This window comes from Uranotaenia lowii, chromosome 3 (assembly GCF_029784155.1).
Source record: "Uranotaenia lowii strain MFRU-FL chromosome 3, ASM2978415v1, whole genome shotgun sequence".
Lineage (NCBI taxonomy): Eukaryota > Metazoa > Arthropoda > Insecta > Diptera > Culicidae > Uranotaenia > Uranotaenia lowii.
Genome location: NC_073693.1, coordinates 29,477,564 through 29,494,932, shown reverse-complemented (window position 1 = coordinate 29,494,932; position 17,369 = coordinate 29,477,564). Strand labels below are relative to the sequence as shown.

Here is a 17,369-nt window from a genome sequence, read left to right as displayed (position 1 = left end):
AACAACCCTCTGTGGCATGGTGTATGGTACTGTTTGTACAAACCTCAGGTTATTTATTCAGCCCCAGCCGGGGTGGAAGTGGTTTTTTTTGTTGCTGTTGCTATTTTTGCCAGCAATCGTTTGTGTTCGCGCGAAATATGTTTGTATCGTGTGGCCGAGCATTGTGAATCAAACAATCGTTGTGGAATCATCGAATTTGCACATGCCATTTGTGTAGTCTATGGCCCGCTTAAGGAAACCTTGCACCCAGGGTGAGTCAGTAGGGTGGGTGCATATTGAGGAAAAGTAGGCAAGGGGTACCAAAAGTTTCTCATTGGTGGGGGGTGGAGACGGAGCGTTTTTTGACAGCGAATTGTTCGTCTACCATGCCTACGATTACGATTGCCTGTCACAAGATGGACGATTCCGTGCATTCTTATAAGAAAACACCTGAAGCTTTACCCGCCTTGCTTGCACCTTTATAACATCGAGCATATATTGTTTGGTCTTGCGATGTTCATCTTATCGCCAGATCGAATTGATCAGTTAGATTAATTCTCAGCGCATAGTGCTTAAAGAGATGGATAACTTTTCTAGTACATTTAGCGACAGAAATTAGCAATCGCTAGCTTTAACCGAGTTAGCGATTTAATTCTCCCCCAACTTCAGTTAGCGATGTCGGACTCTTTCATATCATAAAAGATCCGAGGACGGAATAAAAAAAACAAAAATATGAAAAGATTTTTTTTTTTTTTTTTTTATACGGGATTTTCATCCTCTGGGATGATTCATCCCTAAATATGAAAAGAAGCAAGGAAAAGGTGGTTAATACATATTTACTAATTAACGTAACAGTAATACGACGGAATGGCCTATTTGCTTATTTATTTTCTTATCATCTACCTAATGGCAATTGTTGCCTATACAACGGCGCAAAATTTTAGCTTTCCTCCAAATATATTCGACATCAGATTCACTAGTTTAAATTAAGGCGTATTAAACCAGTATTTTAAGTTGTATAATCTGAAGCATCATAACGAAATGAATAAGTTCCTAAAATGATGGATCAATTTTGCTCAAAATCCCAGTATGTACAAAGTTTTGCCAACAAAGCGATAAACTTAAAAAAAAACTAACAGATTTCACACTAGTTTGACAGATTGCATTTTTGTTGAAACGCAGAACGCAGTCCGCAGTCCAAATAGATGAAAATCGTGGTTAAATAAAACTGATTGAACGTCAATCGACTGAATCGACCATCTTTAATGTTCACAAGTAGCATAAACGAAGATCATAGATTTAGCAACGGTTCATTAATAAGGGCACCTATACCCGTATACTCTTGGGTTTAATTTATACAAGAATTGAACCAAAGAAATTAGATCCGATCCAATGAAAAAACTTGCAACTGCACTCGTGTTCCATTAACTGTCAAACGGTTTAGAACTGCGTCAAATTGGATCCAAATCTCATCAGTTTTGGATCAATCCTTATACCAGCTCTAAAAAAAGTTGAGTAGAAACTGTTATAATGGATCACCAGTGCGGTTGCTCGGGTCGGAATTTGGGTCTAAACCGTCTGTTTGGACCACGGATACAGGTGCTCTAACTATTGTATTTTCAAACTTTAATATTTGATCTAACCTAATCTTACCAATATGATCTTCTCGCCTATGTTCTGGGGATGAATAACGAAAAAGCGTTAAAATTCCAGAATAAAAGAATTTTAAAAAAATAATATAATTCTATTCTGTCCGTATTAGCATTGCAGCCGATTTTCTTTCTGCTTCCGTGAATAAAATAGAAAAAAATATTAATATATTCTAATAATTTTTATTTTATTCTATGCGTTTTGAAAATGTTCGCCAACAATCACCAATTGTCCTGGGGCAACCGGTACGTCCAGTTGTCACTCCGGACAACGGAAATACCGGGACCATAGAAAGGAATCACGTACGCCGAACCATCGGCTGGACCCACCACTTGGGTGGCAATCAGTATCACATCCACCAGCTGCCCGAGAAACATGAACCCCAGGGTGCAAAATTTGAGCAATCCAATGGCCGGATAACCGAGATAGAATCGATCCGCTCCAAACATCCCGAGGAACACTGATAGGAGCATGGCCGTGTCGAAGTGATAACCGTTTCTAAAAAAAAGTAATACAATTTTAATTCGAAAAATTATAAATTATTGATAACTGATGAACACACGTCCACTTGCAGGGCATCTCTCGGGTGAAGGTTCCGTTTTTGGTTTCACTGCAAACGATTCCTTCGGTGGCTAAGCACCAGACCCGTGCTTTTCCGTCTTTGTTGCATCCCTTTAGCTGTTGCGTTTTGGGATCTATATGCCGCACCGATGGATCTGGGCATAGATACTGTCCCATTCGTAGATCCGAGCAATCCATCTCGATGGGTAACGTTTCCGGGATCAGAATCAGCAGAAGTAGCGTTATGGCGACAACGTACCTGAAGGTTGCTTTAGGTATTCTGAACAGGGACATGATGGATATGAGAGTTATTGGGGAGAAAATTGCGAATAATCGATAGAAAATTGAATGAAATGAAGCTGCGGGTCAATCGAAACTTTTTTACGTTTCGTTTGTTTTACTAACTTATTCGTAAACAAAATAACGAACGAGGGGTGCACAACCTGAAAAATACACTGATCCAAATAACGGGAGCTATTCAAAAAAAAAAATTCGAAGAAAATTGTAAGAAAATTAAATTCTAGAGTTTGTTTTGGTTAGGTCGTATGAGCCACCTCAAGTGTTTTGAGAAAATCGCTGTTAAAGTTTTGCAACCCATTTTTAATTCTAGAATTTAAAATATTGCTCAGAATAGTCTGAAAATTGTATATGCGATGCACAAGTAGATGAGAAATAGGCTAATGCATTCAATTCAGGCATAAATTTAGTTGTTCGAGTGAACATGCACTTGCGCCCTTTCGCATTACGCATTTGGCGTAGACGTCGTTTTGCACATTGACAAATTTTATTCAAAATTCCAGTTATTTTGTCCTAAACTTCGTGGATTCCTGATTAAAAGCTTAAAGAACTAAGGCTTGATATAACAATACTCTTGTGCTGAGTGGCACATGCCATTTGAAGTAATTTAATAAGTGGCAAAATGCCAAGCATCTTTTAAAAAAAGTATAGTAGAAAAAAGGACTTACGTTTCTCACTGCAGCGCTGTTTAAATCCCTGCCGGTGATATGTGCCCTACAGAATCTTCGGATTCTATTACTAGGTCGACAATTTTGTGTGGAGGACCATATGCCTAAATCTCTTTTCCTGCTCCAGTGAAGAAATACCCTCTCCATCGCTGCTGCAGCCTAGAATCGTTGATTCGAGGAACTGCCCTTCAGGTTTCTATTGGACCGAAAATAGATGTATATCCATGACTTCAAAAACCAGAGTGGAAACTTTTCCAAAGCTGGCTGATGCTGTGGTAACATAATTATGAAAGTGAAAATTTGTTTAGCCATTAAAGTTATCACTTATTGTACTTACCCAGCAACAAATTGAAACCATCTAACCTACTGAGATGACTTAAACCACCTTTACCCCCCTTCACTTACTAATTTAAGAAAAAGTTTCAAGTCTAACTGCACTCGGCGGAGCATTTTCTGGAGAAAATGCACAAGGTCGCAAAAACCAACACGCCGAACTGTTATTTTGCGACCTTTGTTTTGCACGCCAATCCAGTGCAGTACTAAAAGTCGCAAAAACCAAATTACACTCGAAAGTTAGAAAGTCATTATGCGTCCAAAATTCAACATAGAATACATATTTATGAATCGTTTGCTGCCCATAACTCAATTTTGTTTACATTGGTTCATACGACCTAATCAAAACAAACTCTAGAATTGTTTATTTAGTATAACAATATTTAAAACATGTGAATATAAATCACATTTATAATCCCGTTTTATTTCCTTATTGGTAAACTAAAAAAAGTTCTTTTTTTATTTCATGTTTTTTTTGTTCCAATTACATTTTACTTACTTACTTAATGATCCCGCGCCGATCCTCCGGTGCATAGGGCCGTGGTAAAAGACCTCCACTGTTGACGATCCGGAGCCAGCGTCTTCACCTGGTCCCAGTCAAGATTCTCGTCGACAGTTCGGATTTCAGCGGCTAGACTTCGCCGCCACGAATTTCTGGGTCTGCCTCTTCTTCGATGACCTTCTGGATTCCAATCTAGCGCCTCTCTGCAAATCTCGTTTTCATCTCTTCGCAGCGTGTGCCCAATCCATCTCCACTTACGTTCCCGAATCTCGATTTCTAGCGCCTTTTGATGACACCGGCGATGTAGTTCCTCATTCGAGATCCAGTTGCCAGGCCACCAAGCGCGGATGATATTCCGCAGGCAGCGGTTTACAAATACTTGCAGTTTTCGCGTCGTTACCGCATATGTGCACCAAGTTTCGCACCCGTACAGCAATACGGATTTGACGTTTGAGTTGAAGATTCGGATTTTTGTTCGTAGAGAGATCTGGCGTGACCGCCAGATGTTTCGGAGACTCGCAAACGCAAATCGGGCCTTTCTGATCCGTGTTTCGATGTCTTTTCTGGTACCACCATCAGGCGTAATCTGGCTACCAAGATACTGGAAGCACTCCACTTTCTCAACTTGTTGCCCAGCTACCAGGAAACAGGAGGGATCTCCTGTGTTGATCTCCATCGACTTGGTCTTTCCGACATTGACTTTGAGACCTGCTGCCTTGGAACTTTCGGTGAGGTCGTCGAGTTTGCTCTGCATATCTGGTTGTGTTTGGGCGAGCAAAACAATATCGTCAGCCAGGTCAAGGTCGTTCAGTTGCTCCATTGTTGAAGGATTCCACGGCAATCCTCGGTTCGGTGCACAGTCAATCGATCCAATCAGTTACATTTTAAATCAATGTAAATTTTTATTTTATCAAAAAATCAACCACCCTAAATATTTATGATTTGCACCACGGTATAATTTTGTTAAGTGAAATTAATATTGGTCTCACGTTTGAGAATTTTCTGAATTTGTTGTTTTTCCCACGAAAATTCAAACATATCGGATTAATAATCACGATCATATTGAGCTCTGATATTCATCTTCTTACGCTTAGATAATCAAACTGCTTCTCGCGTTCTCGTTAAAAATTGAAAGTTTTATTGAAATTCTAAATTTAAGAAAATGAACTTGTATATAGTGGTAAGTTCTTTTGTTTCACATGAAAAATTTGTTCAGTGTATTTCACTTTCAAGCGTTCCGCTTCCCTTCGCGAAAAAAGATGTTAGCGCTTTTGTTTTGTTCTCTTCATCCGGTTTTTAAATTTTTACCGCCCGTCGTTGGATTTTGTCGGTTTTTGTTGCACTTCGAACAAAAGAATCGCATTTAAATTTGGCCAACGCTTTCGATTCACGTCTGTCGATCCGTTCAAATTTCAATATTAATATTCTTTGTCTTGATGTGCTGCGTGTTTTAGTTGTTATCATCTTTCTCTGTTTGTGCACATGCATGATTGTTAATAGATTCCTACTTTATTTTTAAAAATCATTATAAATCGTTTAAAATTCACCATGGATGGGTAAGTACAATTCAGTTTGAAAAAATGTCTGTTATTTTTATGTTTTGATTCAGAATCAGTTGATTCTCACACAAAACAAACAGGGATTCCGATATTTCGCGGCAAATAAACACTGGGATTCAAGCATGCGCAGCTTGACATCCGTTTTTCTACCTTTCCATGGATTATCGATTTTTGATCCTGTGCCCTATTCTGTCAAAATCAGGCCAATACTCGAGCTTTTGTCGAGTCCAAATCTTTGTAAAAATCCCTCGTATTCAACCGAAACGGTGATAGAAATTCGTACCGGGCTTATGGAAATTCAAACGTAATAACGAAATCTGAAGTTTAGTGTGTTACGGATCCTGGCACGCCTTAATATCGGAACGGAAGTTTCCACTGATTGTGTGTATTTTTCGTGGTAAAAATTATTTCGATTTCTGTCCGTGAAACAGTGCCAACTCTAGCAATATTCGATCCTTGACACCATCGAAGACCACCAATCAACGGGGAATCGGTTGGAATAATCTCCTAGGAGAAAGGAATCGTGCCAATGAAAGCGACACCCTAGAGGACGACGATCTGCTTTTGTTGGTGTACGACAACGAAAACGAGGACCAAGAAAAAGAAGAAGACGAAGGTTGCCAACAGGATTTCCTACCCAAACAGGAGCTGGATCCGAAAACTCCTCCAGGAAATCGGAGCTCATTCTACCGACTAGGGGAGGAAAATAAGGAAAATCGAAAAACTTTGCTGCGAGTGGCCTGTACCACGGGCAAGAAGCGAGGCTCGTTTCGAAGGCACTTCCGTGGACTGGGCAAGGGCGACGTAGAGTCCAGTCTCGTTCAGATAACAGCTGATTGCAGAAGATTGAAACCCTGCAACGTTTTCACACCGCTCGGGAAGTTGAGGTATGTTTTTTTTTTAACAAATTTCAGTCATTTTATCCCTATTTTGAGCTAAGTTCTTTAATTCGTTGTTACCTCTTGAGTTAAAAATTATCTGCAGATATGAAATATTGCGAGAATGCACACAGTTTTTCGTACAACTCTAGCAATAAATACCACGAAATTACTTTGAAATATTTGTAATCTGCCATTTAAGAATTGTAATCCCAGTAATCTCAAAATTTTGAAATCTTCCAGATATAAATCTAAAGTGGATGTAGAGCAGTGATTGACATATCGATTAGGTTTCAGTCCCAAGGATCGACATTATTACAATGTTCTTAAAAGCTTTGCATTTGAAGTTGTAAACAAGGCAAAAATAAGCTATCAAGGCTGTTATTACATGGTCGAAAATTTAGATTTTCTGCTTTCGATTTACAATTTTAAGAAGATGAACGAACAAACTATATAAAATGACTTTAGTTATGCTTGTGGATTCGTTAAATAGTATTTTTCTACCTCTAGAGAATGTTAACTTTCGGAAAATATTCAAAAGCTAAATGATTAAACATTCCAAAAATGATAAATTAATTAGATATTTGTAATTTTTGGTAATTTCATCTTTATCATTGTTGTAATGTTGATCATTTTTGTAAATTCTATTTTTTTTTTTGTGACAATTGCCATTTATGTAATGTTTGTCCTTTTCTCATTAGTGACATTTTGCATTTCTATCATCTGTACCATTTTATTGCTTAGAGTTTTTAGCGTATTTTTGTCTTTTCATATTTTTTTGTCATTTGTGTAATTTTAGTCATATTTTGTAATTTTTTAACTATTTTCAGTTTCAACTTTTTTTTGTTGTCATTTTTGTCTTTTTAGTCAATCCTTACTTTTTTGTCATTTTCAAACTTTTTTTTTTTGTAATTTTTGTTATTTTTTTGCCATTCCCCCTTATTCTGCGCCGCGCGTGAGGTGACGATAGTCGAGTCGGAGTCACGTGAGTCTTGTTACCTTATTCTCGAAGCCGATGTGACAGAGGTTCATGCCCAGCGACTATTCTCGTCTGTAAATGTCACTACAAGCATCAATTTGTCACTCACGGTGTCTACTAGAATCGGGTGACAAGGGTGATTCGTCTATCGCCACCTCACGCGCGGCGCAGAATAATGGGGATTGTTGTCTTTTTAGTCAATTCTTGTCCTTTTTTTATTTTTAAACTTTTGTTATTTTTGTTATTTTTTGACGTTTTTGCTATTTTTGTCTTTTGAGTAATTTTAATCATTTGGGACAGTTTAACCATTTTTTTTTATTTGTTTTTTTAAATGTCTTTTATCTTTTTTGGGTTTTCATTTTTGTCATTTGTGTAATTTTGGTCAATTTAGTTTTTTTTAAATCGCGTAATTTTTGTCACTTTTGTATATATTTTTGACCATTTTTGTTGTTTTTGTCAAACCTGTTATTTTTGTAATTTCTTTCTGTTATTTATGTTATTTCTTTTGTCTTTTTTGTCAATTTTTCATTTTTGTCATTTGTGTGATTTATGTTATTTTTTGTGCGGTAAATTTCATTTTTGAAATTTTTCTTTACTATCTTTTTTTATCGTTTCCTCTTTCAGAGCTCCTCAACTGATAGAATCCGGTACCGATTCAGATTGGCGTAGTGTCCTCAGTAATTCGTTCGAGGTTAACCAGAGCTTCCCCCGGATCGCAAACAAGCGTGAACGTCGCCGACGAGATGATACCGAGCGTCACCTGGACCAGCTGTTGAAGACACCGTTGCGCACCCACCGCGTGGGACTCTTTGGCACCGGAAGGAAAGGAGGGGCAGTATCGGCAGCGACAGCACCGAAGAACGTGTCTGTTACCACAACAGGAGGAAAACACCAACGGTCTACGGTAGCCTACATGGATCGGGTTCGAGTGGACGGAGCCAATGGTTTGCGCTTTTCGGCTTTGCGACCCAAAGGAGGTTGCCTGACGCATGGAGTTAGCTCGCCATATAACAATTCCTATGTGGCTTCAACTTCGGAATCGATCGGCAGATTGCCCAAGAGCGGTATCAACCCGAACAAGGCAATCTTCACGATCGATGCCAAATCTTCGCAAATACTGATAGTGAATCGGAATGCATGTGATTTGCTTGGGTACAGCTCCAAGGAGCTATGCGAGATGCAGTTTGCCAGCCTATTACCAAATAAAAACAAAATGCACGTCTCGGCACTAGCCGAAGGACAGTTGAACAGCGAAGATGGAACGGTTATTATCTTGAGCGGTAAGGTGGTCGAATTGTGTACCAAATCGGGTGAAAACGTGGCCGTTTCATTGTGGGTCCGACAAATCGATGACGAATCACGATGTCTAGCAGTCGCTGAGCCTGTCGAGAGGCGAGTCGCTCAACTTCTCGTTGACAAAGCTGGTTACGTTATTTCTGGAGACTACGAGGCGTTAATGTTATTCCAGTTGGATTCGATTGACAAGTTCAATGGAATGGATGTTTCACTTTTGATTCCGGCAATTCAGCTGCCGGACGCCGATAATAGTATGATTGCCAAGCACATTCGGAAGCAGAAAGCTACGGGAAAGACAGCCGAAGGAGTTGCCTTTCCAGTTTGCCTCATGATAGCCCATCACGACTCAGGCACCGATACCACCGACAGTGGCCTCTCGAATGCAAATCATCTGTTCGTGATAACAATTTGGGTGTTTACCAATTTGTCCGGTTTGATAGTGATCGATGAAAATTCCGTTATCGAGTCTTGCAACCATCATTTTTCAATGCTGATGTTTGGCTATCCGCAAAGTAAAATAATCGGGGAGCATATTACTAAGATTCTGCCAAACTTTGGACAGGAGTGTGACTATCTGGGCTTTATGAACCGCAGTCGGAATGCTACCCTTTCTTCACTAGACAACGACGAGTCGGAAACTGAGACCGATCACGTAGATTTTGAGAATAAGGATGAGTTTATAAATAACGCCATCAACAGCATGAAAAATGCCCCTGATGCGATGAGCAGTCCGATGAAGGAATCTAGGAAGGTAAGTTTATTTTCAGATATTTATTTCCAGGCGGTAAACGAAAATTATTTGTTCACAGATATGCCTGGATTTCACATCAACCTCAGTGAGCAATAGTCGAACGGCCAACAATACCGACACAATGTCCATTTCTCTGACGTCGGCTCCTGTTCCACCGGAAAGCTCTGCTTTCCCAGGGCCACCTGAAAAAGACCGTCGCTCCCCGAGAGCTCATGACGCCAAATCTACAAGTCCAGGTTTGTTGAGCTCCATAATTGTTAGTTCGGTACCGGAAAATCTACTCTCTCTGGACGGTGTCAATAGCGAAAACGACCGGAACTATGCCAATCTTACCAGTTCGGTAAGCTGTTCGGCCCTGAAAGCCACCGGATCGGCTGCGGCTACCCTGCCGAAGGAAAATTTGACCAAACCTACCCCACTGGAAGATTGTTCAATTTTGCCTGATTGTGACTTGTTAACCCCTGTTAATGATACCTCAAAGTGCTTGAACATGCTTGGTAAGAATCTGTCAATTGAAAGCAATACCTCCTCGAAGGAACAACTGTACTCAACCGAAGATATCAATACGGCGCTTTTGAAAGGCTCTCCGGGAAGAGATTACTCGATGGCGCCCCCAATGAGTGCTCCACCAACTACAACAACCCCGCGATACGTTAAACCTTATGAACTGGCCAAAACGATGGTAACTTCCACGCCGGATCAGCACAAGCGACACTCGGCAGCTGGAGTGCCTCCCAATGCAGTCAGCTCTGGACATCGGCGATCCTTCTATTCCGATGGCAAATATCGGGGAGAAGCAGTTCACTACGATGGCAATGTGATAGATATCTTGTATACCATATCCAACCAAACGCTACCTTGTGGAAGAAAGGTCTATTGCATATGGATCAGTCGTGATCCGGACTCGTCGTACAACAATCTGGAGGACGAAGAAAAACACCAAAACCTTACGTTGACCTTCAATAGCGTTACGAGCACCGTGGACAATTCACTTGGTCAAGCAATAAAAAATACGGCTACCGCACAACATTCCGACCGTCCGAGTTCCGTCTCCCGGATGTCCCAGTGCGACGAGGATCTGACTCACGGTGAGTACAGCAAGTACTACACGCTGGTCAAACATATCGGCAAAGGAGCCTACGGGTATGTTAAGCTGAGCTACCGCAATTCGGACCGGTGAGTATTGGTTCTCACTTTTTAATGTGTGAGCACATTTTCAATTTGTTTTCCCTTGCAGGCTATTAGTGATATCAAAATTTATTCTTAAGGAAAAGTTGGTTCCGCAGTTTATGATTAACACTGAGGACAATCGAGAGATTCCCATGGAGGTGTACCTGCTGATGCATGTGAAACATCCGAATATCGTTAACATGTTCGATTGGTTCGAGAACGATAAATTCTTCCAAGTGGTAATGGAAATTCATGGCTCCGGAATGGATCTGTTCGAGTTCATCGATCGAAGGCCGGTTATGACGGAGAAGCTAGCATGCCACATATTCCGGCAGATTGCGAACGCAGTCGCGTTCCTCCACTCGCTGAATATTCTGCATCGGGACATAAAGGACGAAAATGTGATAATCGATCATAATTTCCATATTAAACTAATCGATTTCGGTTCTGCCACTTTCGTCCAGGAAGGTCAACTGTTTTCCACCTTCTACGGGACCACCGAGTATTGTAGTCCGGAAGTCCTCGCTGGCAATCGGTACTCTGGCCCAGAGTTAGAAATGTGGGCCTTGGGAGTAACGCTTTATGTCCTGATGTTTTTTGAAAATCCTTTTGTTGATGTTGAAGAAATTTTGCGATCAGAATTGATCATCCCCCACGAAATAAGCGAAGAGTTGGAGTACGTTTTGCTGTCGCTGCTAGACAAAAACCCCAAAACGCGAGTGACCATTAAGGAGCTGCTAGAAACGGAATGGATGACTCAGGAAATCAATCCGGCCCAGTTCAATTTTGCCAAAATCATTCCATGTGAACCGTTCGAAACCAATCCGGAGAAGTATTGGGCTGATCCGAACATTTGTTCCAGTCAAACGGGGCTGTCCACTTCGCCGCACAGTCTTTCGCTGGTGGATGACGATGTCGATGGGGACGATGACGATGCACACATGGATGATTCGTTTATCGATCCGGACGAGTTGGATGATGATGTCTGTCAGCTGTCCCACGATGAGGAACTGCCCCCGAATCGAAGTGGTAAGTTTGAAGTTTTAATTCACAACCTATTCGGAAAGACATTTTTGAAGGTTTCTTCGATTTCTTCGACAATTAAGAACATTGAATTTGAAACAGTTATTTATGAGAATGTCTTCCTAAACTTGTTTTCTGTTAACACTAGAAGGACCGGCAAATTGAATATACCTATTCGGACCGTGACCAGTCAAAATGACTGGTAAAGGGGAAATTTTTTCTATCAAAATATTTTTAAATTTTTTCTTTTGAAATTATTTTGTTATTAATTCGATAACATTTTTGTTATGAAATTGAAATATTTTTTCACCATGGGTGCCCGGAATCACCTCAGTTTGGCATAGTTGACGAATGCGTATATGCCATAAAATGAATATGTCAAATAATTACCAAAAAATTGAAACACATTATCAATCTAATAATAAAAACATGTTAGATGGCTAAGGTTATTGACCATGGGTGCACGGTTTCACTTCAGTTTTATTTTAGTAGATGTTTTCTAGCATCCATCGCTCTGAAGTTTTTCAACACGTTGCCTGTAAATTATACCTGATATTGTTGGTTTTGAAGCATATTTTCTATATAAGTAGAGCAATTTACCATGGGTGCACGGATTCACCGCCATTCATCCAAAATCATTTTTTTTGCATGTTAAAGGTAAAGAATAAAGACTTTTAAAGATTCAAATGAAAATTTCTGTTATATACATGGTTTTTCACTATGGGTGCACGGATTCACCGCGTTTTAATCAAATATTGGACTTTTTGCAATTTTTTTAAAAAGCATTATTACAAATCTTAACAAATGTCTTTTATGTTAAGACATAATTATTTAAATAACGATTTTTATTTTAAGCTCCGTTTTTTCATTCCTGGAAAAGAAATATTTCAATTATATCTTGAAATAATAAATTTATTTATTTATTATTAAAAAACAGGTTTTTGCCATCGTATATTTATCTGATAAGATCTGATCAACATCCAAGAAATTGGAAAACGGTTATCATCAATCGAGTGAATTTTAGGAATTATATGCATCAAGTTATGTCGTGCGACGGAAAACAGTGGAAATAAAAATAATGAATCAACATGGTCAAATGTACACATTGATTTGTTTTTCCTTAAAAGTTTTTCGATTGACTAATGTTGCATTTCAAATACCTATCATATCTAACTCAAAAATATTCTGTGTTCTGAAGCAAGTTGAAAACTATTTATTTCTATATAATTAACAACGGCGAATTTACAGCCATTCCGTGCACCCATGTTGAAAAATCTTAGCGCCAATGTGGTCTATCAGATAGACTGGCGTGAGTCTAGTCTAGGTATGCCAAGTGTACTGGGTTCGATTCCCGGTATCGGCAAGAAAACTCTAGGGTTCAAACCCCGTAAGTTGCCGACAGGTAAGATGTGTTTTCTCTTATAATAAGAATGTTCAATCAGTTGCCAGCTTTATACACGGGTGCCGGAATACCTGTAAGGGAACTTGAATTGGAAATTTGTCGAACCTAATAATCTAAGAATGCATGTGAATACATACTTGGGCAGAAACTGCGGTGAATCCGTGCACCCATGGTGGATAACCAACGTATGAAGAATAATCAAATATAAAAAAAAATCATTTAAATTGTTCAGTTTCATAGACATAAGGTCTTCTAATTTGAATAAATAAGTACCAAATTCATAATTATTTTACTCATACTAGTTCAGTATAAAACATATTTATCACCTAAAATAACTCGATTACTCGAATGGACATGTATTAAAACTAACATAACTTTTACAAATCTTGATGAAATTTCGCCAAATTTTGACAGAAAGTTCGATTATAGTTGAGCAACAAAATAGACCAAAAAAATTGGGAGTCAAGTGCTTGAAGCGCCACACAGCGGTCGATACGAGAACTTTTTCTACAAATTTCCATGACTTCGCATCAAAAATCAATAATTTCATAGCTAATGACACACTCCTGCCCACCATACATCAACTAAGGCTCTTTGTCTTGAATGTAGATTGCAAATAAAACCAAAAGCAAGCGAAAAAAATTTATCTTGTTTGAGTTATATATATAGGTTTGTGAATTTTACCAGTCATTTTGACTGGTCACGGTCCGAGTGTCCATGGCGAAATTTTTCTCGCTTATTAACCCTCCAAAGCCGTTCGGGTCAATATGACCCGAAGCGCACATTTCAAACATCTTTATTATCATTCCAATATACTGATGAACTGGTAGTTTTGACAGACCAAGTATGTTCTATGAAAATAATGATCAAATTAACGCCAAAAAAACTAAAATTTGAGTTTTTAAAATCGGTTCATTGAGAAATGAAATACAGCTAAGCAAAGCAAAAACTGGATGTCGTTTTTTTAAAGTAAGACTTTTTTCAACCGGAAGATCTGTCATAGCGGTAAAAACTTTCATTGGACCCCAACATATTTATACATTGTCTTCTTCTTCTTCTTCTTCTTCTTCTACTTTGGCTGTGAAGCCATGGTTGGATCGGTGACGGTTACCATATATCCAGCGGTATTCGGTTTATATTATTGTCACAGCGAGGCTTAGAGAGGTTTTAAGAGGTTTTGTGTTTTCCACTAATAGTCTATATGCTCATATTGGAAGCTTTAAGGAATTCAATTATTTCTTTGAAGTGCAATGTATTTTTTGTTTTCAGTAAATCTGCAATAGTTTGGAATTTACAGTCAAAGTTGAATTTTGTTCGGATTGTGTTGTATCGGTGGCAATGAAGGATAATGTGTTCGGCGGTTTCAGGTTGATCGCAAGTTTCACAATTAGGAGTATCTGCTAGTTTCATTTTGTGTAACCAGTATTTGCTATAATCGTGTCCGGCCATTAGTCGATTCAGTGTTCGAGTTTCTGTATTTGTCAAATCTAACTTGTGAAACCAAGGCTTCTCACAAAATTGCGGTTGGATGTTATAAAATTTGAGTCCTTTTGAATGTTCTTCGGCGTAGTTACGGTACCAGTAGTTTGTTTGAGTTTGTTTTGATTTTTGGAAATAAAGGTAGGAATCTTTTAAAAGCATAGAGTTTTGTAGTTTTTCAACGTTATTTGATTCCGCTCCGTTCTTGGCCAGTTCGTCAGCTATGTCATTACCCGGGAGATTTATATGGCTGGGAATCCATTGGATGTCTATATTTAGTTCTTTGCATGCTTTGAGGATGTCATCTATGATTTTGCTGCGGCTTGTTCGATTAAGATTGTTTTCCAGTAACGTACATGACGACAGTGAATCTGTTAGTATCACAGATTTGTTCAGACGCGCTCGTCGTATTTCGTCGGTTGCGACGTTAATAGCAATGAGTTCGGCAGTCATGATACATGTCTCTCTATCCAGTGCTAAGGTCACCTTCCGTTTGTTGGACTCAAGGTAGATTCCTATTCCGCATCTCTCGCTAATCTTAGATGCGTCTGTGTAGATTCTATGAAAACGATAGTAACGACTGTTTAATAAGCCTAAAACTGTTTGTTTTAGCACTCGAGGATTTGTATTTATCTTTGAGGTATGGATTCCTATACCTGTAGATACATTTACATCTGTTGTTGTAGTTTTGACCATAGGACTGATGGACTTAAAGGTTTGTTCATGTTCCAAAAATAGTTTTTCCATATAGCTCATTTTTTTGGGGTCGCATTCGAGTCCTATAACTTTTTCTAGTTGTTCATTGACTGGGTTTTTGTAGTGTACAATTCTTGCAATTTCCTTACAGGTTACGAAGTCACTCCTTATCTGCCATGGTTCTTGACTAGCGATAGCGAGTAATGTATTTCGAGGTGTAGTTTTGCTACACCCAGTAGCTTTACGCATAGCGTCGTTAAGGGTAACTTGTACTTTGTCTTTGTTGGTTTTGCTTGAATTTCCTACTACTGAGGCTCCATATTCGGCAGTACTGCGAAGAAGTGCATTGAAAACAGTTGTCATAGTGGTGGGGTGACCTCCACCACGTATGCTACAGATGACTTTCATTATTTTTAATCGTTCTTGGATTTTTTGGATATTTTGTTTGACGTGACTGCCGAATGTTAAGGTGCTGTCTACAAGGATTCCTAAATATTTATGGTTTCTGACCATTTCTACTGGCTCATTGTTTATTCGTACATGTAATTTTCGGTTTCCTCCAAGAAAAAGCAATGTTTTTGTTTTTGATGGATTGATTTGGAAGTTCAATTCATTGGCTTTTGACACAAACTTGTCTAACAGTTCCTGAGTTTTTTGCTCAACCGCTTGCAACGACTTCCCTCTAGTTATCAGAGCAAAGTCGTCAGCGAATTGAATAAGTATAGCGTTTTCTTCTTGTATCAGGTGGAGCTTGGATGTGTAAATATTGAATAACGTCGGAGACATCACATCTCCCTGGGGTAACCCATTGCTTATAGTTCGTGTTACGCAGTTTTGACCAACTTGCATGGTTAATTTCCTGTTTCTAAGGAATGAGCCGACCCACACCACAAGTTCTGGTAGAAATCGTCGTTCACCCATGATGTTTTCAAGGATTTCAGTTTTTACAGCATTAAATGCATTAGTTAAGTCAATGAAGACAGCTGCTGTGATAAAGTTATTTCTCTTGTTTTCTTTCACGGTATTAACCAGAAAATTTACACAAGTTGACGTTGATACTTTCTTACGGAAACCGAAAGAGTTTTCTGGAAGAACGTTGTTATTTTCGATGTGGGTTTGGAGTTTTTCCAATACCGCACTATTTAGAATTTTTGTTAAAGTGGGGACAAGTGAAATTGGCCTTTTACCTTCTATGCTGCACTGATCTTTACCATGTTTTGGTATGGCAATAACTTTAATTTCCTTCAACTGAACAGATAGCATTCCAGCTATGAACATTCTGTTCAAATCTTCAATAACTATGTCTCTGATTGAGGAGTTGAGGTGTTTGAGCATACCATACGTTATTTTGTCGCTGGACGGAGCAGATTTGCTTTTCTTTCGATGTAGAATTTGGTTCCATAACTCTGAGTTTAAGATGTTATATTGGCAAGTTCGTCCATATGTCGAAGGAATGTCCATGTCAACATCATTACTGCCAAAATGGAGATCCATGAATTTTTTCCCCATATTAATGTCCTCCTGTACGGGGTTAGTGACCTTACGTTTCTTGTTGTTACCTGCAATTTTGTTAACCTTCTCCCAAAGTGTTTTTGAACTGATCTGCGGATCAAGACTTGAAGCGAATTTTTCAATGCTTTTCTTCATAGCCTCCCTTTTAGTTCTAATAAATAATGCTCTCGTTTTCTTCACTAAAATCGCATTCTCAATTGTACTTTGGGTGTTGAAGGTTCTGAGGGCATCAGACTTCTTCTGCCATGCCTCTTCAACTTGCGGATCCCACCAAATTTTTGGTACATATTTGCTCTTTTTCCTATTGTTCTTTATTGTTCTGTTAATAACTTCCTTGAGGTCATCCAATCCTGATACTTCCCAGCTATTCAGAGAATATATATCCTCGTAAATTTTAAGAGAGTCTGTGTAGAAACGAGCGTCATTGGACTTGCAACATGTTAATTCCATTTCAATCAATAGGTGCTGACTGCAACCAATCGACTGATTATGAATTTTCCATGTGACTTCATTGAACAAACTCGCAGAGCACAACGAAATGTCAATTGCTGTTGACCTTCTACCTGTTTCCAATGGTACATAAGTTTTTTCGCCTGTATTTGTGAGTATTAGATTTGAACAGTTGATTTAACTT

The 17,369-nt window shown here is 39.0% G+C and overlaps 2 protein-coding genes across 2 annotated transcripts in view; one reads left to right on the top strand and one right to left on the bottom strand.

The window, feature by feature from the left end:
- Positions 1 to 1,799: 1,799 nt before the first annotated feature.
- On the bottom strand, positions 1,800 to 2,578 carry LOC129758511 (TM2 domain-containing protein CG10795). Its single transcript, XM_055756020.1, has 2 exons — positions 2,192 to 2,578; positions 1,800 to 2,127 (listed from the first exon to the last, which is right to left on the bottom strand). Exons 1-2 carry the CDS (start codon positions 2,482 to 2,484, stop codon positions 1,851 to 1,853), a joined length of 570 nt encoding a protein of 189 aa, XP_055611995.1. The 5' UTR covers positions 2,485 to 2,578; the 3' UTR covers positions 1,800 to 1,850.
- A 2,794-nt stretch (positions 2,579 to 5,372) lies between these two features.
- The window catches only part of LOC129758510 (PAS domain-containing serine/threonine-protein kinase), a 32,951-nt gene continuing 20,954 nt past the window's right edge, over positions 5,373 to 17,369 (top strand). Inside the window, exons 1-5 of the mRNA XM_055756019.1 lie at positions 5,373 to 5,546; positions 5,981 to 6,436; positions 8,031 to 9,453; positions 9,512 to 10,629; positions 10,691 to 11,652. Coding sequence (XP_055611994.1) covers positions 5,539 to 5,546; positions 5,981 to 6,436; positions 8,031 to 9,453; positions 9,512 to 10,629; positions 10,691 to 11,652 — 3,967 coding nt within the window. The 5' untranslated portion in view covers positions 5,373 to 5,538. The remainder of the gene's footprint in view (positions 5,547 to 5,980; positions 6,437 to 8,030; positions 9,454 to 9,511; positions 10,630 to 10,690; positions 11,653 to 17,369) is intronic.